At 39.4% G+C, this 27580-nt stretch overlaps 1 protein-coding gene across 1 annotated transcript; it reads right to left on the bottom strand.

Moving 5' to 3' along the window:
- Positions 1-1699: 1699 nt before the first annotated feature.
- Positions 1700-27580, bottom strand: TSNAX (translin associated factor X). The gene is made up of 6 exons (XM_075708009.1): positions 27543-27580; positions 25405-25512; positions 21719-21833; positions 19917-20047; positions 5146-5273; positions 1700-3472 (listed from the first exon to the last, which is right to left on the bottom strand). Exons 1-6 carry the CDS (start codon positions 27556-27558, stop codon positions 3098-3100), a joined length of 873 nt encoding a protein of 290 aa, XP_075564124.1. The 5' UTR covers positions 27559-27580; the 3' UTR covers positions 1700-3097.

The raw sequence follows: 27580 nt of genomic DNA, 5'->3' as shown, positions 1-27580 counted from the left end.
AATCCCGTCACTTCATCTCCCCCCCTTTCTACCATCTTCCTTTTGTTTGTCTTGGCTACTCTTTTGCCTACTCTTAAATTGCAAACTCTTTGAGGGCAGTGCCAGAATCCGGTCCGTAGAATTCCACAAGGCACCTAATATGCTAAATATTATAAAAGGTCCTATTCTAGTCTTTTTGCTTTTGATTTCCAATAAACTCACTGAAAATCCAAGTAAGCAGGACTAAGTAGACAGACATACGTGTCCCGTCAACAGGAAGTTTCTCTTGCATAACTTCTCTGGCAGTTCTGGAAAGCTAAATGCGGTTGGGTTTATTTTCCTCACTGCAGATTAATAGTCAGGACAAAAGTGAACCCATAAAGAAAAATCATTTCTGAGAAAGGAGATTCTAGAAAGGCAGATGATTTTTAGCACGCAGAGCTGCCCTTGTGAAACATCTGCTATGACGTAGTCCTGTTCTGGCTGTAGACCAAGCATATCAATAGCTCCACGGAGTAATGGGATAAGAAATGGGAAAATTGCCATTGCTTGTTTAGCAGCTTGTTTTGCTGATAAATGTCTGTCACTTTTCAAATAGCTACATTGTAATTGTTTTTTGGGGAAAATATTTCCTTGAGCAGGAGGTTTGCAGGCCATTAGCTATTTCCCATCTGTGCTGGTGTTTTAATACACCACACATGCACTTTGCTCCCTATTAGAAATTATTCACAGCTTTTGATTACAGACAGGCAGCCTGAAGTTTAGAAATCATGCCTGTCACTAAAAAGTTTTCTCTAGCCTTACAGAAAATTTAAATCTCAAAATCACTAGAATCAGTACGCATTTTTTTGAAAGAACCTCTGAAGACCGCTAGAAAAAGGTAAGCTTCTTAAGCCATCTGTAATTTTAAAATAACAAATGACTGTACAAAAGCAGGAGCTGTCTGACAAAAGCGGTGGCCACTGTGTGCTCGTTCCATGGCTAGAGGCAGAATGTCACTCAGCCAAGCACTGCCACGTGCTGGAGTTCATCTCATCCCTTTTCAAACTGTGCCATGAAAATTTTTAAATTCCACCTGATAGCTGCTAGGACAGTCAGGAGACAGACCTCTGTTTAATATCACACAATACCTCTAGTAACTATCTGCTTTCACTTCACACACATACACTCAACATGCAATTACTTGCAGTAAATTTAGCTGTGCTAAAAGACACAGAACTATATACTCTTACCTGCATCAACCAAAATACTAGATGCATATATCTGGGGGGAGGGAAACAAAAACATTCCTTATTAGTAAGTATCCTTCTCCTTTCTTTCCCCTCTTCCCATCAGAAAAAAAGGAGAGAAAAAACAAGGAGAGATATAAAAACGTGGGTACCATTGCAGATTTATTCCCGTGATAAACTCGTTTTGTCATCTGAATCCTTTGCATTTTTTTTAAATTCAAGAGGATCACATGAACTTTCTATCCTGCCTAGTTTTTATACTTCACAGAATAAAGTTAGGGAGAAAAGGAAGAGATTCAGGATTAGAAAGTGCCCCTCAAAGTATGAATATAGGAATGGAGTGAAATTTCCAAGTCAAGTCCCGCACAGTGGGAAACTCTCACCGTTATTTACCACTAGGACCAACAGGCAAAAGGACCAACGTACAGGCAGTGACTGCTTTTCAGAATTTATTGTAAAAAATAGTATTAAACAATAGGAAAAAAGCCACTCCTTGTTCAACCCACCACATATTGCTTTATGTGGAAACAATGGAAAAATGTGACAGAAATGTATTTACCCATTCCTATCCATATATCACATGATCCCAGCTACTCAGGACATGCTCATGGGAAAAATATTGGCAGTATCACAGCATATGGAAGTGGAAATAAAAAACATGCAGTATTTTCAATTGCAGTTGGGAGGCCTATTTCCTGGAGTCTAAAGATCATGTTGTTTTATCTGTTTTCCTTTAGCATAATGTACATTATCAGAGTTTCATAACTTCAGACACCAGCAGAAAGCCCTGATTTTTTGCCAATGGTGACATACCCACCTCAAAGATAAATGTGGAAGTCAGAATGTCTGCCTTATTTCTGTTTGCAATTTCCTTTCTATAGGAACACGTACATGATACAGTTCCTGCTAACAGATATTTAAAGCTTGGCTAGCCTTTTTTCACTAATACCAGTTCAACCCCACTGGAGGTCCTCAGGGCAGCACAAACAACGGAGAACAGACTTCCAGCACCACACCGTGTTTGTTTTGACCAAAACCTGCTTGTCCTAACACCAAATTATTCACGTTAAACATACTTGGTAGGTCTTCTGCTTTTGTCTACAAACAGAAAGATGTCAGATTCTGCATTAAACTGTATTACAAAAAATGTAAACCAATATATTCCACAATATTTTTTTTGTGGATTTTGTAGCTCATGTCAAAACTGTGAAGTACCAGTGTTAACTTAAACAGAGCTCAATTTAAACGGAGCCCCAAAATAATGAATGCACAGTAGCATTTTTGTGGTGTAATTAGCTTCATTATCAATTGCTAAAAAGTTGACTTAGCTTCAGTTTCATGCTCAAAAGCATTAATCAAAAAAATTAAATTACATGGCACCTTTGAGACCACCTCAGTTTCAAGTCAAGGAATGAATTTACACATACATCGGTGCACTGTTTTAGGTATGATACGAGTATAGAGAACCCAAATACTCAGAAAACAGGGGTCAGCAGAAACCTATAGATAATGCTAAATAACAGTACCTAACCATTTTTTTCCACTGCTGTGCTTGCTGAAAACTGGTAACAGCAACCACAACAGTTTGAGGTGACTCACACAACTGACAGTCACTGGTGTAGTGCACAGTGGAAATTTTGGCCATTCTGAAAGAAGACACAATGGAGCAATACAGGAAATTCCATACCAAGAGGACAAAGTCAAACATTTGTTCTCTTGCACATCATAAAAAGTACTTTTTGTTCCAAATTACCACTGCAAACAATCTTCTCATAGATAAAACTAAAACTGTCTCTACCTAAAAAGCTTTGAGAAGGGTCAAAATCCCACAAACCATAACTAAAATGTTTCTGTAAGTCCTCTGCCCAAGTTGTGAGAGTCTCCTTATTTTAAGAAAGGCCCTCCTCTTGGTCAATCAATTCTGTTTTGGTAGAGAACACATCAGCCAGCATGTGCTTTGGGATTTCAGATCCCCGTACTTTTAACGTGTAGCAGGCATTCTCTACTTTTGCCAGACTCTGTTTCAAGGTATACAGCTTCTTAGATACTTCGTAAGGTCCAGTGTTGCCAATGAAGGTAAAGCCATCGTAAATCTGACGTAAGAACTGGCTCAGTTCAAAAGGCGTGTCTATGTCACCATTTCCAACACTGCTGATGCACAGCCGCATCAGCTCTCCAGTTAGATCAGCCACTCCCAGCAGGTAATCTACAGGTGTCACCTTCAGGCTCCAAGTGTGTGGTTGTTTATCATGGGAATTGGAGGTCTGAGGACAGAACAGAACAAAGTCCAGTACAGAGAACTATGAAAAAACAGTCTAGAATGGTTCAAATACACACTAACTTATCTAACATAACTGGTAATTAAAAACATTCCAGAAAATCAAATTGCATGGCATTTCCACAAAGTCTTATTTCAGAAATACTAATCTGCTTCCAGCAGACCGGAAGGTATGAAAGCATCATTTCCCCTTGAGATGTGATTTCCATTCTAGCAAGCATGAGAAACAGCCTGCTTCTACCATCTCTATTTGCAAACAGAATTACCACATCTTTGTACCAACATTTATTTGCAGTTGGGTTTTTTTTGGCTCACAGAGCTCAGCCTAACAGATTTAAATTTTTCCTAAATCGTCTGTCCAACACTACCAAAGCAATCAAGACTCAAAAAGAGTCTACATTATGAAAACAAATCATATAATTTTGTAATAGTATATTGAATTTCAAAATATATTTTCTACAAGAAGCTGATAGGTATCATTCTCTCAGATCCGGTTTATATCAACCGAACTCATTAAAACAGCTAAAAAAAATACTTCATGAAGAAAACTCATCGCAAAGTTACAAGTTTGCTCCTATATCCAAGTTTCCAATACTTTTTACTGCCATAATATTGGTAATGTAGGAAACAACGCAGGTTTCTGTTCCCTTGTTCCCATAACATGCTATCCACCCAAATTCACAAAGCTGGTCAGAGGTCTGTATGCAGGGGTTAACACAATTTGTTAAAACAAGTGTGCCACAATGGGTTTGCCTCTGGTAAGAACAAATGAACTTAAGCTAAAAACTTGGCTTCTTTGCAAATATCTTACCAAGAGACTGAAGAAAGAATAAAAAGGGCTTTACAGCTGAATCTCTTCAACAGAAGCAGACTCAGGAATTCATCTAAAGCAGCAGTGCTGTGCATTACTGTACATTGCACATGCACAGTATGTGCATTTAGGTACATTACTACAAAATTGCCTTTTGTCCCCTGTCAACAATCAAACTGTACCCAGTTTACTGTGGTCAGTGGCAGCAGTGTGTCCCTATGCAAAAAGTTCTATTTAGGGGCAAGGTAGGAGTATGGGCAAGTCAAGAAACAGCAGATACTGCATTAGGGCTAAGGTATGATGAGACACAAGCTTGTGCTCTGAGGGGAAGGATCAAGATCAACTCCAGGAAAGTTACAAATGACCAAGCTAAGACACATGCAGTGCATTTTAACAGAAGCTGAATACAGTGCCTCCTGTGATTAGTTCAGTACCAGCAGTAAGATTTCATTCATGGAGCTCATCCTGCCTTAGATTCATTCGTCTCCCCCAACTTTTGCTACATCACTATACACCAGTAGGCCTTACAGGCAGTCACAGCCATTAAAAATCCATCCTCTACATTTGTTTGCTAGCATTTCACTGTCCTGGATCTTTCCCCCTACCAGAAGGAGTTCAGTTTGCTCTGAATAAAAAAAGATGTGAAATTTATAAACTTGTATCCCATAGATTTAGTTTATTACTTGTCAGAATAAAAAGCATGTTTTGAACACGAGTCAAAGCCCACATGTATATCTAGTATCATTCTACTAACTGGCCTTACTTAATCAGATGCCAAAAATGTGACTAGGCCTACTCATTGCATTTCCATCCCAAAAAGATGTTTGTGACATGAGAAAAACTTTTACCGTGACTGTTGTTTCTTCTCTGTCTTCCGCTGTAAATATTAGTTGTTTGTTGATCTCTTCAACACTAATCAAAGATCGTGTTTTGATAAAATACTGAAATGACACTGCCTCAACATATTCTTGAAGTCCTGCAAAAATAGCAGAATTAAGCTAATGATTCAAACTTTCCAGCAACGATCCGCGCTCACAATTATTTTTTTTTTAGAAATATTTTAAGTTGAGACTATTTTAAGGTTACTAGCAAAAAGTAAAAACTAAGATAATTCAGAAATAACACTGAAACATAATTTAACATAGCACACTTCTGAAGTATGAAAACCAGACCAAGAACACAGTAGATAAACATTTTCAAGCTTTCACTCCAACTGCATTTTTTTATTCAGAACCTTCCACAGTATCAGTATAAAGCATCATGCTACTCTCAGAAGCATACTGAACAGCAGCTCTCCATAATGTCCCTCAGGGGTCCGTATTGGGACCAGTGCTGTTTAATGTTATCAGTGACACAGACAGTGGGATCGAGTGCACCCTCAGCAAGCCTGCAGATGACACCAAGCCGAGTGGTGCGCCTTACACGCTTGAGGGACAGGATACCATCCAGAGGGACCTGGACAAGCTCGAGAAGTGGGCCCATGGGAACCTCATGAGGTTCAACAAGGCCAAGTGCAGGTCCTGCCCTTGGCTTGGGGCAACCCCCAATATCAATACAGGCTGGGTGATGAAAGGATTGAGAGCAGCCCTGTGGAGAACAACTTGAGGGTACTGGTGGATGAAAAGCTGGACATGAGCCAGCAATGTGCGCTCGCAGCCCAGAAAGCCAACCATATCCTGGGCTGTATCAAAAGAAGTGTGGCCACAGCAGGTCAAGGAAGGCGATTCTGCCCCTCTGCTATGATAAGACTGCACCTGGAGCACTGCATCCAGCTCTGGAGTCCTCAGCACAGGAAAGACATGGACCTGTTGGAGCAGGTCCAGAGAAGGGCCATGAAAAATGATCCGAGGGATGGAACCCCTCTCCTACAAGGAAAGGCCGAGAGAATTGGGGTTGTTCAGCCTGAAGAAGAGAAGGCTGCGGGGAGACCTTATTGCAGCCTTTCAGTACTTAAAGGGGGCTTATAAGAAAGGTGGGGACAGACTTTTTAGTAGGGCCTGTTGCGACAGGACAAGGGGTAATGGTTTTAATCTAAAAGAGGGTAGGCTTAGACTAGATATAAGGAAGAAATGTTTTACAATGAGGGTGGTGAAACACTGGAACAGGTTGCCCAGAGGGGTGGTAGATGCCGCAATCCCTGGAAACATTCAAGGTCAGGCTGGATGGGGCTCTGAGCAACCTGATCTAGTTGAAGATGTCCCTGCTCATTGCAGGGAGGTTGGACTAGATGACCTTTAAAGGTCCCTTCCAACCCAAAGCATTCTATGATAATGGAGCTTTTAAAATACAGCATTTGTACAATGGAGAGTGCAGATTAGTATTTCATGAATTCACAAAGACACAGGACACAATGCAGAGAAAAAGACTGCAGATAAATCGAAAGCAAGGCAGCCCACCTATAAAAAAAACGTTTCCTTTGTTTCATCTTATTAGGAACAGCAGAGACTTGTTTAAAACTGAATTTCCCACTTCTCTATTTTGTGGGAATTAGTGAACAGGCTCCTTAGAACATGCAGGTTAGGTGAATATTCAGGACAAAGCATCTGTTGTTCCAAATCACTGCAGACCAAAAAAAAAAAAGAAAAAATCAACCAGACAGGATTGTGATGTCCAACAAGAGGAATATACCAAACAACAGCTCTGTCCAAAGGAACTTACAGTCTAAAAACAAGGCATGTAGGGGGACAAAAGGAGTTGGTGTGCTGGCAAGGAAATAGAAGATGGGATAACAAATGTAGCTTGTACCAGACTTGTATGCCATCTGCAGCCACCTGCCACAATTACCCCTTGCTACCTACTTAGCAGATGGTGATTTTCTTATTTCATTATAGCAAAGGTGAGATCTAAAAAAGAGCTTGTATGTTCAGACAACGATTTCACAGGTTCTGTCAGTTTTTCCTTATGTGCAAAGAGCAGATTTGGGGAAAGCATGTGGGAAAAGTTCATAAGCAGAAAGCTGAAGTTGGCACTGTTGGTGGAAAAAAAAAAAAGCAGAAACAAACCTGGAACAAACAGTCATGGCAGGACTAAGCTAAAAAAAAAAGTTTTGAAGACAAACTCAATGCACATGTACATCCGACCTACGGACAGAAAAAGCAGCAAAGGAGGATGTTACAGGAACAGACTGTAACATGAGAGAGCTTGCTCTAGCAGAGCCATTCTGAGCCATTTTAAGGGGATGGTTTCACTTCAAGAGACGCAAAGAGGTGACACTGCCGTATCATGCTGCAAGGGGGCCACAATTAGACAATAGTTTTGCCAGTGTGTGAAGTGAGAAAACGTGGAGGTACCCAAGGGTACCAGAAGTAGAAACCTGTTTCCATTAGAATAATCTTAAAATCCTCAACTGACCTCTACAGGGCCAGGACCTCAGCATACAGAGATAAGCATGAAGCAGCAAATTTAGAGTTCATCTGGATCAAAGAAAAAGTCTAAATCAAAAAGAAGAGAACATCAATTTGAAAAACAGATGAAGGTGGAAATACCCCTGAAAAACTAGAGGTAACCTCAAGGGAAAATTCAATTGTAGAAGACTTTCCACATTACAATCACAAAAGCATGATGAGTGACCTGCATTTTTTTCCTTTTAAATATGTATTTGCAAGGTGAGCAGAAGCAATCCATAAAGGCAGTTCAGCCTGCACCCTTTATGCTTCTGTCCAGCAGCAGTGGGAAAAGCAGAATAAACATTCAGCAACCAAAGCCACACTCAGCACTGCTGTTCACAAATCAGAACACACACAGGGAGCTGCAAGGCTAATTAAATACAATAATTTAATCAACTGAATTCACATAAAGCATTCTGGGCACAAGTAATACAAGGATACTAGAAAAAAGCTACTCAGGATCTTCTAAGATAACTAACTTCAGAAGTTGCAGAGAGGTAGATTTCATCACCCATTCTTTTCCTGACTTACCCTCTCATGTAGCATGGCCAGTAATTCATTACGAAATTTTGGCTTTTTCTGTGGATAAGCTGTAAGCTACCAGATACAGCAGCATTCAACGTGACAACATCTGTGAGAATCTCTCTCTGCTATCTGTGAAGACGACTATCACGTATGAAGAATCAACTTGACATTTTCCCAAGTTCTCAGAGAGATCAAATCAGCTCTCAAACTTATTGGTAAACAGTTTTCTTGATCGATCGTAACTTCCAGTTTCAGCTCACTCCACTACTTCTCCACAAATGTTTTGTCCTTTTCCAGGATAAGTGTTTGGCTCCTCCGTTCATTTATTTTTATGTATTTTTTTTTATATAGGCATACTTATATGTATGCATACACACACACATTTTTCCTTCCTCCTGCTGTCTCACCCTAGCTAACGCGTTCCACTCTTCTCGCCAGCATGTGAATGTTGCACACACAGTCTAGTTTGTCATTTACTGTCACCTTTTCACAATTGGGGAATCTCTCTCCTACTATTTACAAGTAAGCCTTACAAAACCTCATTTAAAGTTGTTACCATTACAAATAGACTGGTAACAAACTGTGGTAACAACTACTTTGCAAAATATACTCATATTTGACTTTTTTTTTTTTTCAAGTCCTTCTTCCAGAAGTAGCTACAACATGACACTTCAGTGACCCAAGACCTTGACATAAGGTGTTTCCATGTGCAGGTAGAAGGATGTTTAAACATGTTATGTTTTAGCTTAATGGTAGGACATCCGCTATTTTCAGCAAATAATCCCCAAGGTGAAAAACCCCATCCCATTTCACTACACCATCCAACAATACCTTTCCCCTTATGTTCTTGTTTTGGATTTATTCCAAAATTGGCTTATTTACAAATTGAGCTGCCAGTAATGGAATAGTTTGTAAGACTGCCTTTTATGTAACTTTTTTTTCCTAGTACACAGACCAAAAATCCTAATTTAAAGCACTGCATTATTTCTACTAGAACTTCTTAAATTACAGATGTAAGGTAACAAAATGTTTAAGTATTTTGATATTTTATTACATTTACTTTATATAAATAGCTTGTACTAGTGACAAGTTACAGTGACCTGGTATAACAGCTTCCCTCTATAGTTTGAAAATTTATTTTCTACGTAAGAGTTAGGAAGTTACACTGAGATATCTTCTGAGCACATATTATCTATAAAGGAGGAGATTTTGTGCCTGAAAGTTTGTGCACTTTTTTTGCCAGCTGATATTCAGGACGCTTATCCTTATCTACATATGCAAGCTCTGAGAAAGAACTGTTAAGCATTTTCTCCAAGAAACTTAGCAAGAAATCAGGTTTCTTCAAAAAACCAAGTCACTGGAGCACTTAATCCAAGAGTCAAATGAATGCATAAGGGGTAGGAAAAGATAGTTCCATTTAAAAAATGAGTAAAGATGATAAATTCCTTAATTGCAGGAGTCAGGTTAGGGTAAACAGAATCTAATTCCACCTGAGATGTACATGCATGCATGCACCCAAGTTTTAACCCAGAATGACAGATCAAACAAGAGGTGAAAGTTTCCTCCTAAAATTTTGTTTACTTTATTTCCTCCTTTAAATATCTGTTCAACAGTTAAAAAATGGTTAAAGTGGATTTCATGCTTCTCAGTTCTTAAGGTTAGCAATGCCAATGCTACCTGCCATCTTCCCGAATAAGCTTCTTCTCTCCCTATTTCTTCTCAAACTCATTTTCCTTCTATCCCTTCGTCCTCTTTCTCTGTACATTTTTGTTCACAGAGCAGCCTGTGCTGATGGTCAGGACACAAGCAGATGACAGCCTGTGTTCTTTTACCCAGCTCCTCCCCTAAACTGTGCAGCAGGAATCACAGGCCAATAGCAGCCGCTAGAAATATGGTAGGAAAATGTACACAGCAAGTTTCTGCCAGGATCACTACATGAAGGGTGGGGCATATTATTTACAGGGCGAGTCATATGAAACTACCTACTTGCAAATTCATTACAAAATCAAAACAGCACAGCCACAGCTCTATCTTATCATCATGTTTAGGCTGGTAAGTTACATCCTCATTTTAAAAAGCCAAAGCCAAAAAAACACTCACACAACTCCGCACAACCCAGAAAAAGAGAGTCATATTCTTGTTGAAATCCCAAACAGAGAAAAAACAGAGTTAAACTGGAGAGCCCTTATTACTAAGCTCTGCAGAATATGGGGAGGATGGTAGACTTAAAGAATCCACTTCTACAAGCATAATGATCAATGAAGGGGAGAACTCGTGAAATAAGCAAATAATTAATGAGGTACATCAACTAAAACAAGTACAAGCAATAAATTTAGAAGTATTAATTCACAAATTAAGTCATTTTGCTTTAGAGTCAGTGTTCTATTAAGATGAAACTGACAATTCACACCTCAGTCTTATCCATTTAAGCATTTAAGTTCTCTGCAGACTCAGCAATGATTCCTTAGATTCACAGGTCTCTTTCCATGCACAAGTGATAAAAACTTAAGTAATTAAACTAAAACTGAGGCTGTGAAACAATCCAACTGCTTTGTTGATTGCGAGTGTGAAGTCAAAGGTTAATTTTATAACAGTACACTCAAAGAGCATAAAGCCAGCTATTCTCAGAGACAAGCATGCTCTGGACATCCTGTTGTGAAAACGGCTTAAAAGAATAATTCCACTTGGGGATGGATTTTATAAAATGGGACTAATGAACAAATACAAATTAAAGCACTAGAACAAATGTCCATAAAAGCTTACAAATTTTGGGAAAAAAAAAAAAATCTCTGAGTAATACTTCAAAAGCTGAGTCATTATGGCAGGTAGGGCTACGAGTAGTCTGAATTTTTAATGGAACTGGGGAGACAAAAAACACAACTAAGTCCACATCCACACAAACAAACTGCTCCACTTTATCAATCCAGTTTTGAAATTACTTTAGTAATCAGTACAAACCCAGATGTGAATATTTCTCAGAAAAACTTATTTTAAATAACCTTGAACTGATTACTAATAGAATATAAATAAAGAATATGTTATCCAGCAGTGATTTATCTAAACTGGTTTACTATTATATCAACAATTACATCAATGCAAATTTCTCATGTTAAGCCCTGAATGCTTTGCTGATGAGTTAATTGCTAATATGACCACCAAGTTCTGTTCCCTTCTAGCTGCATGCATCAAAGTGATGTATTTCAGATAACTGAAGTATTAATATTGTTCGCACTTTCTTTAAAGTTGAATACACACCAACTTTAGGGAAAAGGTAATCCCAAGATTAGTCTGTTTTCCCCAATAACTACAGAAACAAATATAGGCTCCCTATTGAATAGGCACAGGTGCCTGTGAGAGTGAAATTATTTCCCCAAACAGGCACAAAAACCCTGCAGAGAACTGCAAAGAATATTTTAACCTCTCATTGCAGAAAACAGTTTAATCAAGCCTTTTTGTTTGTCGTTAGAAATACATGTACATATGACATGCAAGGTTTTTTGCAGATGACTCCTCATGGATGAGAAATTCACGTGCTTTCATTTTGCTCCTACTTGAAGACCTGGAGAATGTAGCATGGTTACTTTTGTAACTAAGTGTTTTGTTTTGAAGGGGGTTTTTTTGTTTACTTACCCCAAAAAATGTAGTAATTCTGAAGAGCAGCCAATGTTCTACATGAGTTCGTAAAAAACAAACAAAAAAACCCCAAACTATTCCTGTGACAATTAGTCTTCCCGGTCTCCTTGACTACCTCCAATTGCCTTGATAATTGATACAGAGCTTTAAAAGTCGTTCAGTTAAATGGCAAATTTTACACTACTAACAGCCTTGAGGGCAAGTGTTCAAGACATCAAACAAAGGAAGCTCTGACTCAGCCAGGATGTTCAACGATCAAAGAAGGAAGAGCACCTAACACAACACAGCTTCTTCAGTTCAAACCCCAGTGAAAGTTCTCTTCAGGATGATGTTGTTTTGATGCAACAGCCCCAACTCACTAGCACATCATAAGTACCAATGGTGGCCATTTATCCTCATAAATATAGATCTGGTGAGATGGTAAAAAAGGTGCATCACCATTCACCAACCCCTATTTCTCACCACATGAGTGCAAAACAAAAACCTAATCATGATGCACTACACTACCTGTTTCCTGGAACGGAGTTCCTCTGTGACACATTCTCCTGTGTGATTTTAAACAAATAAACAAAAAAAGGTTCATAGATTTTTCTTGGTCTTCTCTCATGTTCCACCTGCACTTGGTTCCTGTAAAGGACTGGAGAGCTCTGCTCTGTGAATTACTGATGTTAACAGCTGCAGGGGCAAAAAAAAATTCCTGAGCCAGAGCACAAGGTCTCCTCCATTTGCTAGCTATGAAACTGAATTAAAAGGCAAACAACATCACTAGTTTCAGATTGTCACATAAATAACTGCAGTATTTGCCATAACAGTACTGCAAAACTTTAGGACAGTTAGGTTTTAAGTTAGAACTATGAAAGAACAATCATTGTTTGGCCCAAACCACAGCACGCATCTTTTAAAAAGACTGCATATAGCTTCTCTTATGGACTTATGCTGTCCTCAACGGCTCCTGCTGAATTTATGGCTTATGCTGAACTCAATGGTTCATTCAGGGATCAGCTGATAATCAACACTCACATAGTGCATGCCCTGTTTGGTCATGTCTGAATTCACATTCATTTTCCCAGGTTTGTTTTAAGTTTTTGTGTATGGATGTACAAACCCTGCAGCAGAAAGTAAAAAGCAAGAGGCTTTGCAGTTGCTGATTTTTCACATTCCCTGAAAGAACCTAGAAAAAAGGCACGAACCAGAAATAATCGAAGGGTAGTAAAACACAACAAGTTGAAGGTATCAAGTTTGAAATAAGCGACTTGCAGGGTGAAGAAAATCCGTTTGACAGTTTATTGGCACACCTGGTGATGTGAGAACATCAGAGAAACAGAGAAAGTAACAAAACAGAGAAACAAATAAATTAACAAAATTAGATCTGATAAATATTAGCTTATTCACTGCAAATTCTGTTAATTTTCCAGTATAATCAGGAAACTTCGTTTCCATTTCTGGCATTTTACCTCTCACCCACAACAGCAAAGAGATGAACTTTAATTCTTCAGTTACATCCTGTTCCTGTGTTGTTATGTTTTCCCACCATCTTGCAGAAACCTGATTGCTTCCTTCATGGATAAGCCTTCCTTTCAAGTTTTAGGTATATTCAAGTCTTTTCCTGGGTGAGATTTTTGCAGTTCATGATACCTTCCTCATGCAGTAAAAAGCTTTTCCTTTTTATTGCCAACCTACGATTAAATATGCCACCTAATTTATTACAGTTTTTACACTTCCTTAAGAAAAAAAAAAAGTGCTACTTCTACTGTTCCTGATGTGCAGAATAGTTCTTTACCTTGGTATTATTTCAGAAATACATAGGTGTCTCCAAAGGTAGCTAGCACGGCTCAAGTATGAGATGTTCTTTCCACATTATGAGTGAAAAAGTTAAGAAAAAAAAAAAACAGGTAACACAGAAATCATTACGTGGATAGTTCCTTTAGTTTGTGTTCTAATACAAATCCTTCATACAGTACCAAAAAACCCAATATTTTAAATAATCAGTAATCTAAGTCTGGCCTGCTTGGAAGGACCCCACTCATCTCCATAGCATTTCTTACAGCATCGTGGTGGTCCTACATACTGCAGTTAAAAAACGGTATTCTAGCACAATTAAAGTATTTCCTTTTCATCCATGCCAACTTAACTGACTGTCCAATCCAGCAATGCAATTTTGTTGCAGTATGATTACACGCCTGAAGCAACTCTAAATGGCATAAGGCAGGGGACAGAAATAAGCTCCATTATATCATTCTCTCAGAACACAAATAGCGCCTGCACAAGATAAATTATGTGTTAGACTGCGTCAATGTTGAACTTTTACACAGAATTTCCTGCATCATCATCAGCAGAAGCACTCAAAGAGCAATAGTTTTGACAAGGTGCTGACATTTTACAGCCTCGTCATCTCATCCTATTGAGAGCAAGTGCAGACATGATAAAGAGCTAATGAGCTTCTCTCTGCACGCCACTTCACTCACCACTGCTGCTAGCACAGGCACACAGCAAACAGAAAGGTCAGCCAACAATGCCCTAGTCGCACCTACTATCATCACTCTATGCCACACTACTGAAGAAGCCCCAGAAGAATTATGGGCTCCTCATTCCATATTTTGTCTTCTGTACAGCTATCAGCTGTGAAGATAATACCACACCTATACTTGCTCCTAGCAGAATCTAATGACCTCATTGTAAAAACATCAACACATAGTTAAAACTATCACTCCAAGAGGTTCTTCAGTCAAGCTGCCCTACAGAAAATAGTTTAACACCTCAAAAGCCTTGCAATTCTCTCACATGCCCTTATTAAGGGACAAAAAATTGAGTAAGTCTTCAAATAGCTAGAGATTTCATTTAACAAAACCGTGTTAAAAAGGTGCTCCATTCAATCCCACACAATACCAACCTATCAAGAAACTCTTAGTTTCCCCCTGCATTACACAAGTTCTGCATTTATGCAGAGCAGATTTAGAACATGCTTAGAATAATTCCGTAAATCCTAACATGTTGCAGAGCACCCGCTTTCTTGTCTTTAAGGCTCCTACAGGTCTTTCCTGAATACTATTGATATTTTCCTTAGTATTTTAGAGTGAAATACATATATATAAATACCTAAACACACATATATACATATATAAAATCCTGAAAAAATTCTTCCTCCCCTTCATAAATTCATACAATCTTTTTCAGTCCTTTTCTTGCACAGTCTCACAACAATTTTAAAGAAACAGTACACGTTTCCTCACAGGATATATAAGGTATACACTGCAAAGTGGGGCAAAGGAGCAGGAATTCTATATTACAAATAGTAAAGCTTTAAAAATATCAACAAAGCAGAACATTTTAACATAACAAATGAAGAACTCTACATTAAAAAAAGACTTCATTATTTCAGTATCTCTTTGTTTGCTTGTTTAATCATCCCCTGGGACAATGTGTACTGTTAAGAAACGTGTAGAAAACAGTCATCAGTTTTGTTGTTGTTCAATTAGTGCTATACTCAGTGTTTGAGCTCATGCAAGTGTCCTTTGGGGAAATGACCTGCGTGCCGTTAGCACTATTCTTAATGAGGGAAAGCATGAAACTCCTTTAGTGCTCTGCCAGAATTGTTTTATCTTCAAGTCAAAAGAACAACTGCTTGGAGTAACCCCAAAAAAAGCATTTAACAATTACAAGTGGCAAACAATATTCCCAAGCATTATACTCATAACACTCATCTATTTATAGGCTAACAGCTATTATACTGAATAAAATATGTATTAGGCAGCTTTATGATGCAGTCATGATTCCCCAGTTAAGACTGCTACGATGGTTTCCATTATAAGCCCAGTTTTGATCCCTTTTACTCTTTCTGTGAGAGGTAGGGTGGGGAACAGGAGGATGTTTCATGTTTGGTTTCAAGACAAAGGAGAATATTTTTAGGAAGTTTGAGGTTAATTGGACACGCTGCTTTTGAGATATGGGACATAGGCGTTTCTTTATTCTTTTTTGAAGAAAAAAGCAGTTTCATGGCAATGTTTTTGTTCATAAAAAGCTTTTTAACTAGTTCTCCAGAATTTCTTTAAAATACAAAATGAGAATTGAAAAATACGTGAAAGGAAGGCCAAGACTTACAGCTCTAGGAAATACATAAAGACAGAAGATCTAGCACTTTTCCTAGCTACATTTATTTTCAAAAAGGCATGCAAGCTTTTTCCACTGCAAAAAAAGCAAAGCAACAATTAAAGAACACTAGACTTCAAAACAAAACTAAAAGCAACATTGTTAACTCTTATCACTGTTTCCCTCCCAATTACAGTTCTCCATAAACAGTGGGGGGCAGGGGGAATAAAGCATTCCCTCTCACAGTTACTCTTCATCTAACTGTCCCCTCATTCTTCATGTCTCTCAGTTTTCTATCTCAGCTTCATAACCCTGACATCAAGCATCTTCACATCTGACATCTTGATACTAGCTTCAGCACAATCAAGATCTACAAGTCTTTAAGCCTGCATATTCCTTTTTTTGCCATCCCAATGACTAACTGAAGAGCGGAGGATTTAATGAAACAAGGTAAGAGTAAAGCTCTGGCTAAAAGTTTGCATTTCATACTTGTCATATACACGGGCTCATTTAAACAAAGCCTAAAAACAGTCCCTGTCTTCTCAGTGACACACACGTATATGCTAGCACGTGCCCTCAAAAAACATGCACAATGGACACCAGCTGGCACAAACTCCCCTCACAGAGGAGCATCATGTAGAAGAGCTAGAATTTAAGCAGGCACTGTGGATGACCTACAGAAATGGAATGAAGGCAACTTATTTCAGCTGGATTTTACATACAGTCTTCGTAATAAGGCAAGAGCTACCTAATTACAGAAACTACAGGGAGATCTCAGGGACAGGCAGTATTATACAACTGATGATGTTCCACAGACTTCCCACTTCCTCATGCCACCTGAAGAGAGGAAAAAGGTGAAAGTACAGCCATTCCCAGTTCTAACTCCAGAAATGCAATGGGGGGCTGCATATTTCTATCTTTTAGTTCTGTCCACAAAACCGCAAAGTTCAGGCATTTGTTTGAGAGACTGCACACCTGATTGCTGGAAAGATGGACAGCAGACTCTACTTCTCCTCCCCTTTATTACTTAGTGTACTAAATAATACTCTTTGTTATCCTTTCTTTTTACCTAGAGATGTAAATAAGATTCATTCTCTTAAGTTGTTGTAAGACTGTAGCAAGAAATTCTTTAATTCTATGACAAACTCACTCAAGTCCCATGCAACCGTTAGGGACGTGCTGTTGTATATGTAACTGTGTGTAGTTCTGGGCCTTGCAATTTCAGAAGGATGTGAAGATCCTTGAATGCATCTAGAGGAGGGCAACTAAGGGGGTGAAAGGGCTGGAAGGAATGTCCTGTGAGGAGTGACTCAGGACTTTGGGCTTGCCTAGTTTGGAGAAAAGAAGCCTGAGGGGCAACCTCATTGCTCTCTACAGCTTCCTGAGGGGAAGTGAAGAGGGAGGTGCTGATCTCTTCTCCCTGGTATCCAGTGATAGAATGTGTGGGAATGGTTCAAAGCTGCACTGGGGAGGTTTAGGCTGGACATTAGGAAGCATTTCGTTACTGAGAGGGTGGTCAAACACTGGAACAGGCTTCCTAGAGAGGTGGTCGATGCCCCAAGCCTGTCAGTGTGTAAGAGGCATCTGGACAATGCCCTTCATAACACGCTCTAACTTTTGGTCAGCCCTGAAGTGGTCAGACAGTTGGACTAGGTGATCATTGTAGGTCCTTTCCAACTGAAATAGTCTGTTCTACTCTATTCCAAAAGCTTTGCAGCTGTGGAGGCATTGAGTCATCATACACATGCAGCAGGCTTCTAACTTCCTCTACTAAAGGTCTATAGTAATTTGCCCTGCTCTACAATGGACAAGTACATCTTAGTCATTTTAAGAGGCTGAGATCTAAAACACTGGGGAAGAATTTTAGAAATGCCAAATAGTTTCTGCTAGCATATTTTCATTTGTTTTCTAAAGAGTTTATTCAGGTCCATTTTGATATAAACAGACATCTTTATGCAAGTCAGAAATCAATTATGCAGGAGAATCAGTGTCCCTGACTGTGTATGAGTATTTACCAAACACACAAAGCAAACCTGAACAGAAATTTTTTCATTAATTTCTTCATTTTCAGGTTCCTACGTCTGGCTTAAGTTTACATATCTTTCACACTTTTCAGGTTGGAAAAGAGGTATTTTTTAAAAACCAAAACACCAGTAATTTTGGTTTTTTACTCAGAGGATAGAATCTGGAAGTAGAAACGTAGCATCAGGTTTGCTCACTTGCTTTATAAGACACAGGTACACACAGAAGTTATTGCGCAATAAGTTCCCATATGTCTGCTATGTAGGCGTACTCTATTACATCTGAGATGAATGCAAGCTAATTCCAGGCAAGCTGCCCCTCAGGAAAAATAGAGGTAAGTATGCCTCTCTGAATTCACCTATGCAAAGCCACATACTAAGAAAACAGAGACAATTCAGGTGAAGCAGCTGATGCAGGGTAACTGGTTACCCCATAACAATTTTGCTCACGTGGCAAGGCTGATAGCTTGTATCATGAGGTCTCGCAAAGATTCACAAGGTAGCAGACCTCAAATGCTGTTGTTCTATAGAGAGCATTTTATGACTCACACGGAACTACAAACTTCAGGGGTTATTCAGACAGGGTTTACAAGGCTTAATGAAGCTTTCAAAAATTTTTGTTCCTAAAACTGAATGCAAAGATTTTCAGCTTTTATAAGCAGTACTTAAAATGAAAATCCAAACATGGTTTCAGCATGTCGAGATACTCATAACATACTTGGACTAGTATTGTTCACAGATTGAGGTCATTGGTAGTGTCAGAGTTTTGAATTACCTCTTTCTTTTCATTTCCTCATTACAGTACTAAGCTATAAATAGCAGCAAGACACACACAGATTAAGTGGCTCTTTAAGGATAACTACTTATATTTAATTTGAACAACCCAATTCACCACAGGACTGTGGAATTGAGTTAGAGCCATTGAAGACTAGTATGGCAAGCTCCTGGTTCAGAAGTGCCAAACTGAGCTTTCACTTAAGAGCTGTCTCACTCTTAACAAACTTAAGTTTAAGACATAAGTACAAGTTAACCTGTGCACTGTTTGTCTTGTAAATTACATAGATGTATTTGCTGCTGGTTTATCAAATCAATCCTATGGACATTTTTAAACAATTAAATCATTCAGGGCAAATCTTCAGCTCTCCTCAGCTGAATAAGTCTTGCCTGAACAAGGAAAGATATACAGGATTCCAATATGTTTAAAACAAGATTGATAAACACAAGACACTTTTATGCCATGACCAAGATGTCAAAGAAGCAGCTACATCTTTTACTTGTGTTGCCACAAACAAGGCATAACCATTTTAGGTAAGATTCAGATTGTCAGCAAAGATTCAGCAAAGAAATATGATTTGACAGCAAGAGTCACAAAAGCACTGGGACTCAGTATCTCAAGGATGTTTGTAAAGACTGCCATTTACAGAGAGGAGCAGAAAAAGATGCAACTGAAACAGATACAAACTCTGATTTAATGCTCGTAACAGAGGCAGAAGCACATCCTGAGTCTTTAGAAGAAAGAACATGCTAATCGAAGGATTTTAATTCATGAACTTTATCAACTCAAAATGGGATCATTTCACATTTGTTCCCACTCTCCTCCCACAAATTATAACCCCTCAGGTGGGGTAAATGAGGGTGTTGCACATACTCCTCTCAGTCAGAGAAGACCAGCTAGTACAGTTGTTAGAACTACTCCCAGCTTCAGTTTAGGTCAGGGTCCAAATTTGTCCAGTTGTAGTCTCCCATTTAAATCTTCCTTTAACTGCAATGATAAGACAACTGTAGGGCAATAGCCTCTCTAATACCAGACCTTACTTTGCTAACAACAAAGATTATTCTGAGTCCTGATTCATAATCATAGAAATGTGACAAATTCAGACCTGTGGCATGAAGAGGAACCACTGCTACATAAAGAGAAGTTGAGCTTAGTGCAAAATAGCATAGTTTCCCTATTTTAAAATAATTTACCTGGAGATATAGCTCTGTGGAACTGATACATGTCTTCTCCAATCAGTTCTTGTGCAACCTGCTTAATCTTCCGTCTGACAGCATCTAGCTTGACTTCAGATTCATCTAGTATTTCTTCCCCATTGGGAGCACTGCAATCATAAAACAGAAACTGAAAGAGCAGCTTTCTGAACATGAGCAAACAGTTAAAAAATATTACACATTTTCTTTTACTAATCAATACATTTTCAATAGCTTTAGGAAAAAGCAAAGCTGATATTGGAATGAGAAACAGTTTACCTTTCATTGATACCTACTGCAGATTCTGAAATTCTGTAGATTCTTACCACGAAAATAATCAAACAGCCAAACACAGTTCTGATAGCATGATGTTTATTCCAGACTAGAATTGTAATTATTGCTTAAGTAAGAACAATGAGAAACATGTGCAAAGGCTTCAAAAAAATTATTCCGAAAAACTAACAGTAATTGCAGAAGTCCTTCAATCTCTTAAAAAAAACCCAAACACCAACAATATTTCACAATACATTAGAGTGTTGCAAAATACAATACATGATCTACTTCTACATGCGATTTTTTTTTTTTTAGGAAGTAGTTATGGACTGTGCTCTTCAGGAACAGCCAAAATATCTGATTCACAACCACAATATATACTTGGCATTTAAAGTTTAGTTTATCTAATTTGCTTTAAACTTCTCCCGCCCCCACCCCCAAATAATCTATATGGTTTACAGTCTATTTAAGGAACTACTGATAGACTGGTCTCAAGAAAACATTTAAAAGCAAACAGATTTCTGAAAGTAAAGCCACAATAATAGCAAAAAGCAAAGGAGAAGGAAATAAAAACTAGAGCATGGAAAGCTTCCACTCTCACAAAACCAGGAATCTCTTACAAAACAGGAATCTAAAATTCAGAGTAAAGAGGAGGAGTTTGTTGTTCTTTCCTCTACCAGTTTCCAGCTATCTAGCCCCTGCAGTGGGAGTAGCTATTTACAGTCAAGGCTGTAGAGGTTACTAGAATTATCACAATGCCTCTTTGCAGAAGACGACCAAGTTAAAAAGAGGGCAACTTCATAATCCCTATTTATAACTGTTACTACTATGGTAACTATAAATAGTTACTACTACAGCAGAAATGCATTGATAGGTAACAAAAAAGAAGTTAAATTAAAAGTAAAAGGAACAGGGAAAGCTGTTATAACTGCAACACATAAGACCAATGTTTGACACGTACAGTAAACATTTTATACAACAGACTGTGCGAAGCTTCAAATTGTCCTGTTATTATTCTAGTTTGTCTGTGGCTTCCAAAGATTGCTTGAAGGCTCATGAGAACACAAAACACGTAGAAGCTCAAAACTTCACACAAAAGCCTCTTAGGCTGCAGTATGTATTGAAGTAAACAGAACTCAGGTCACCCCCTCTTTACATTGATGACCTAGGGTGGGGCTGCAAAAACCAAAATGGTGAAGTAACTGCAGAAGCAACTAACCTGAAAGAAGGGTGCATGCTCTTCTCTCCCAGCTTGCTGAAAGCTGGAAAGCTCTCATCCGCTGTTATACTCTAGTACTCTGATCCTGTTTAATATGTCAATAAAACCAACTGAGAAACCTGGACCAGCACCTTCTAATTCTCTAACTGGAGTGTGCATTCATTAGCTCACATCCACCATACAGGATGTTTATGGGAATTTAATTAAATTCCTCTCAACAGAACACTGCAGCTATTAATCACAAATACAGAAAACACCGCAAGGCAGCTTCTAGGTTTCTGTGAACACTTTCATGCTCAATGTGACTCACCTGGTAAACCTGTGGAGCAGAAATATTGTTCTTTTGCTTTCGATAGTTATATCACGACTGAGCTTCACAAGCCGTTCATATTTATCATGCCTGGTGTCAAGCTCCAGCTGAAACGCTGCAGAGTCAAACATTACAGTAACAAGCAGGGTTATCACATGTATACAGCATAGGGGAAGAGCAGAGAGCCTGTGCTACACTACCTGCTTATGGGCCCCAGCCCCACCAGCCTTTATCCCAGGGTGCCTTTTCCCAAGGCGGGCAGCACAGCTGTGCATGGGGCACAGCTGCGGAAGCCACCACTGCCTACCACCTGCCAGAGCTGCAAAATTCATCATTAATATGACTTTTGTTTAATAAGTCAGGTTTAAATATACATCAACCTTGATGATGCTTTAAGCCAACCCAAACAATTTTAAGGCAAAATACTTGTTTTAACTAGTAAAATCTATTCTGCAATACTGCTGTTCAGGAAACTGACTTAAAATTTCACCCAAATTCAGCAAGATCTATTAAAAAAAATAAAACCCTACAATCATTAGTAAATAAGATTCACCAGTCTCAAAAACAAAACAACAAAAAAAAGGCATTTGACTAAGGCACATACACTGTTAAAAACGCACCATTTAGTAAAAAGGAAAGCTGCGCTTCACATCCCAACTAGACTTGGCCAAAAGTCAAGTATTTCAATATCCCTAAGAACTGGAAGTACTAAAGCAAAGTGATATCAATTACTTAAAATAAGATTTCTGACTTACTGATGTAAATCCTCTGTCTAACTACAACGAACACAGAGAAGAGAGGATGCGTATCTGGTTATCACAGTCAAACATCATGAATGTTTCAGAGATACCATTAACATTTTATAGACCATTATTCCACGACATAAACCATTAATAGCTGCTTGTAACAAATCTAACACATTTCCTGCATAACTATCTGAAGTGTTAAAGTGTCCGTGCAAGAAGATGGTGAAAATAAGCTAAGAGGTTACATTTTTTAAAGGGTCTGACAAGTGAATATCCTTTAGAAAAGCGTAGTGGTTTGCTGGCAAGCAAAATTTAGAGCAAGCTACAAAAATAACTGTACTTCTCATGGCCTTGATAAAAACTTGGTTCCTCTTATTTTGTTCTTTCTCCCCAGTCTTCTTCTGAAACTCTAAGTCATAAATGCTCCTACTGATCTTTTAAATATTTCACATGTCTGATTGGTGTGTCTCTTCCAAATTCTGAGAGTCACATCCACATCATCATGAAGAAATTTTCTCTCAGATCATAGAGACAGGAACTTGAGGGAGGGTGACTGGTACTATCCTTCATCGTATGCCATATATGACATTTCCAATGACCATTTACAAATTTCATCTACCAGGAAATTCACTATTCTGAAGATCTACAACATTACCAATGCCCCCAAACTCTTCTGGACGATTGTGGCTTTTAGACTTTTACATTAGATTTTAAACCTGTTAGGGACTACTAGGAAGTGGGTTTTGACCTGAAATAAACCACAAATATGGTAATCTTTAGCCTAAAATGATGCAAGAAAACCTACTGTACTGTTGCCTAAAATTGCAAAGGATTGGAACTCAGGGGATTCTCCAGGCTAACACAGCGAGACCACACAGCCATTTCCTCCACACATTCCACTTTAATATCTAATCTATCACTGAAAGCAGAGACTCAGACTCTATTGATTTTGGTTGTGCGGAATCAGACCATTAAAAATGACACTTAATAAATCTTAACCTTACAAACCAAGATACTATCGACTCTCTGTATCACTGAGCTGTCATATTTAAAATGTATTAAGCAAAAAAAGGTGTAACTGAATACTCCTTGGTTTTTGATTAATTATTATTAGACAATTTCTCATTAGTTTTTTAGAAATCTTTGGTGCCAACAGATAACTATGTCAATCCAAGTACAACATTTTTCCAAAGAGATGAAAAAGCGCAAAATGTGTATAACCATTTAATTTCACACATTAAGTTGTTTAGATTCAGGCAACATGCATAGAAATAGTGTGCCACTCTGGTTCACCTTACACAGCTTGCCCAATTATAAGCCATCTGGAGCACACCTTTTCTTAACACTTGGGCCTGACAATGGAGACAAAGACCACCAGTGTCTCTGTCCGGTGCTTATAAGCACTAGTGCAATACAAAGAGTGGACCTTTGAAAAGGCGAATAAACCGTGTCCCTGACATCCTTTCTGAAATTAACCAAACGCTGCTGACTGGATCTCATGGGAAAGGAGGGAAACAACTGTTGTTTTGAAGTTGAATTAATGGCAACCTTACGATAATCTGATATGCTTAAGGGTGAAAAATTCAAGTTGAAAGTACAGTTGAACTACTCAATTCAAGTGCAAGTGTATGTACGTTATTCAATATAAAAGTTAAGGGGCCAAAGTTAATCATCTGCCAAGCTGACTTACGCAGGAAAAAAAATAAATAATCTGTTTCAAAGAAAGCAAGGAAATTATGTGATGTTGAAGTGACCATCTATAACAGCCATCCAGCTCTTATTTCTTCACTCTCCTTAGCTTCATAAAAAATAGGTGGGATGGGGAAAATTTTACACCAAGAATTAATCTGTTCCCCTGCATCACATCTTCCTTCTTCTGTAAAGGCTCCTCATTTCTGAAGCTCAGCTTTAGAATCATAGAATCATAGAATCATCTAGGTTGGAAAAGACCTTTAAGATCATCCAGTCCAACCATTAACCTACACTACCAAGCCCACTCTAGACTAATCAAGGGTAGACCAGACTAAACCATATCCCGAAGTGCCACATCTACCCGTTTTTTAAACGCCTCCAGGGATGGTGACTCCACCACCTCTCTGGGCAGCCTGTTCCAATGCCTGACCACCCTTTCCGTAAAGAAATTTTTCCTAATTTCCAGTCTAAACCTCCCCTGGCGCAGCTTAAGCCCATTTCCTCTTGTCCTTTGCCTCGTTAGAGCTCATCTAATGGGAAAGTTCAACTGAATTTACTGGTTTTGTGCAAAATCCTATAAAAACTATTTGGATGGAGGGAAGTTTACACTTGCTTATTTAAAGAAACTGAAATATAAGCTAATTTTAAAAAGACACTCAAACTGAAATAAGCATCTACATGCAGGTCTATATTAGTAGCTAAATTCTTATTTTTAAAAAGTGCATGTATAAACAGCTACCAACTCACAAACCAATGCATCCAGATTTACATTAAAGTAGCTTAGTCATCTATGCACCAGAGCAAAGGGCAACAGCTAAGAGCCTTCTCAGTCTCCCCAAAGGCAGCCGTTTCCTCCTCTTGTCCCCATGGCTCAGATTTTGCATTACACCTCCGCAGATCTTACAGTTTTGTGCCACCAAAGGGCCCGGTCACCTTTTGTCTGGCTGAACACTTAAGCAGTTTGCTTAGCAGCAGGTTCAGCACAAGTGGGGTGGGGAGGGGGAACAGGACGTAGGATGAAAAAGGGAACAAGTCATGAGTCAGGTGGAGCTATGTGAAATCCCACTCTCAGGACTCTATTGCACAAAAAGCAAAACACCAAGCACTACATGTATGAAGCATAAGTCCAACTAGTTTCAAGTTTCTCCCCCCGAGAAGCTGGTTTATTCCATCACTAAATACTAGTAATTTCCTAGCAATTTCTATGCCACACGTTTTTATAATGTGGCTTTCCAAATGCTTACTTACATTTAAAAGACGTCATCAAAGCTGAAGATGGATTAACATTCTCTTTTTCCTCTCTTCTTGGACCATGTGGAAAATTGTCATGCTTCCGTTTTCTGAATCCACCCGATCCTATTAATAGAAGATACACACAAAAAAAATACATTTAAAAATACAGTAGTTTTGCCAGCACATAAGATGCATCAGAATGCTGTCTTCAGAGCATTCCTGACTATAGCCATATTTTACAGGACAGAATAAGGTAACTGGATGAACCTTATTACCAACTGATGTCATCTTCACGTTAGCATGCTACTTTTTCCATCACATTCTTGGTGAAAATTAGAAAAAAATGCTACTAATTGCAATGGATGAGTGTGGTAGGATCCCAAGTCCCTTTTTGTTTTTCTTTTTTGTAAGGTCATCACACCCTCTTACGTTTCCTTTCTGTAAGGGAATGGCTGCATGGAAATCCTTGTGTGAGCAAGGGCCTACAGGATTAGAAATTTTTTTTTTTTAATTATTTTAAATATTTTAAATATTCAGCTTGACAGGAGTCATTAAAACTACAAGTTTTTCATTACTGTAATTATTTATGTCATAGTCTTCAGTAATCAGAAAAAGAAGCAAGTCATAATTTAAGTAGACTACCATTACCCAGGTATGCAGGTTTATCTCCAGCAGCGTAGCATCTTAGGTCCTTATACATTGCCCACTAACCAGTTTATTCTCTTTTCACCCTGATATAGCCGTTCTCTTCAACTTCCTTAGCTTCACTTTTCAAACCCTCAAGCAGAACTCACCTCTTTTGAATTGTTTTACTACTGATTTACACTTTTTAACATTTCTTCCTTTTATCCTTCCTTCACCTAGACCTGACTTATTGTGTCATTCATGTTTTAACCATTCCTCTCTCGCTACCTCCTTTTTGTAACAGCTGTACACTTTTGTGTTCCCAACAGAGGCCAAAATTTGGCAAACTCTTACACACAAGCATACCTTTTTGAATATGTGGAGTTCTCTCAATTTCCTTAAAAGAAGAACAAAAGGAAGCTACTTAAAAGTTACAGAGGAACACTGGATTTTAAAATGTTTCCGTTTAATTGTTTATTATCCCAAACCAAAACCAGAAGTGGGCGTAGCTACTTTCTAAAAGAGGAAACTGAAAATCATTTTTTCCTTCTTTTCTGTTAGGACATGAGTTCAGGGTTGTGTTTTTCCTGTAGCAGTTGAAAACATTACAAACACAACCCCTGAAATAGTGCAGAAAATTAAACTCTCTGCAGTATTCCGAAAGTTAGGAACATCATCATGACCTACAGGAAAAAACAGGCCCTCCTGAAGTGTGTGTGGGGGGAGAAATAGAGAAGAGGTTCCACTGAATAACCAACAACTTGAATGTCAGAAAACTACAGACTGCAGTAACAGTAACTTAGCCTTAATTTTTTAAAAAATAAAAAAAGCCAGCTTCCCTGTTGCAGAGCCTACTTTCTGGCTGAAGGGAGGTCTGTGTGACCGCTCAGGCTAAACCAACACGCATCCGCAAAGCGAGTGCTGCATCACTAAGAGTCGGGTACCACTGCAAGCACTTTACAGGCCTAACACACACTCAGCTCTTGACTGTAGCAACTGCTTCGTTTACGCCCAAGGGTGAAGATTTCTACAACTACATTCACAGACATATCTGTAAAGCCCAAGTGAGAAGGCGGTAACACCTATGAAGAAACGGTCTCTCTCAGTGTACGGGCAGCGCCCCCCCCCCCCCCCCCCCCCCGCTTTCGCCCGCCCTAACTCCTCACGCCTTTGTCTCCTGCCGGCTCAGGGAGCTGAATCGGCCCCTGAGGGCCCGCACAGCCACCGGCCCCGGCCAGCTGCGGCTGGGCCGGGCCGGGCCGGACCGGACCGCCCCTCGGCGGCGGTGGCGGCGGCAGGCGGCGCATCGGCCGCCCGCCCCGAGAGGCGCCCGCCCATACCCCTGCGCGCCAGGTGGCGGCGGGCGGCCCCGCTCCGGCGGGGAGGCGGCACCGAGCCTCAGGGGGCCGCGGTACTCGCCTCGCTCCGGCGGGGGCCGCAGCCGCGCCACGCACCGGGGAGCCGCCGGCTCCCGCCGCCGCCGGGCCGGGGGAAAGAGGGAGGGGAGAGGTACGCGCCGCCGCCGTCACCTTCCTTGCCGCTCATCCCGGTGCCGCCGCCGAGCCAG

Source organism: Pelecanus crispus, chromosome 3 (assembly GCF_030463565.1).
Source record: "Pelecanus crispus isolate bPelCri1 chromosome 3, bPelCri1.pri, whole genome shotgun sequence".
Classification (NCBI taxonomy): Eukaryota; Metazoa; Chordata; class Aves; order Pelecaniformes; family Pelecanidae; genus Pelecanus; species Pelecanus crispus.
This window is presented reverse-complemented; position numbering and strand designations above follow the sequence as displayed.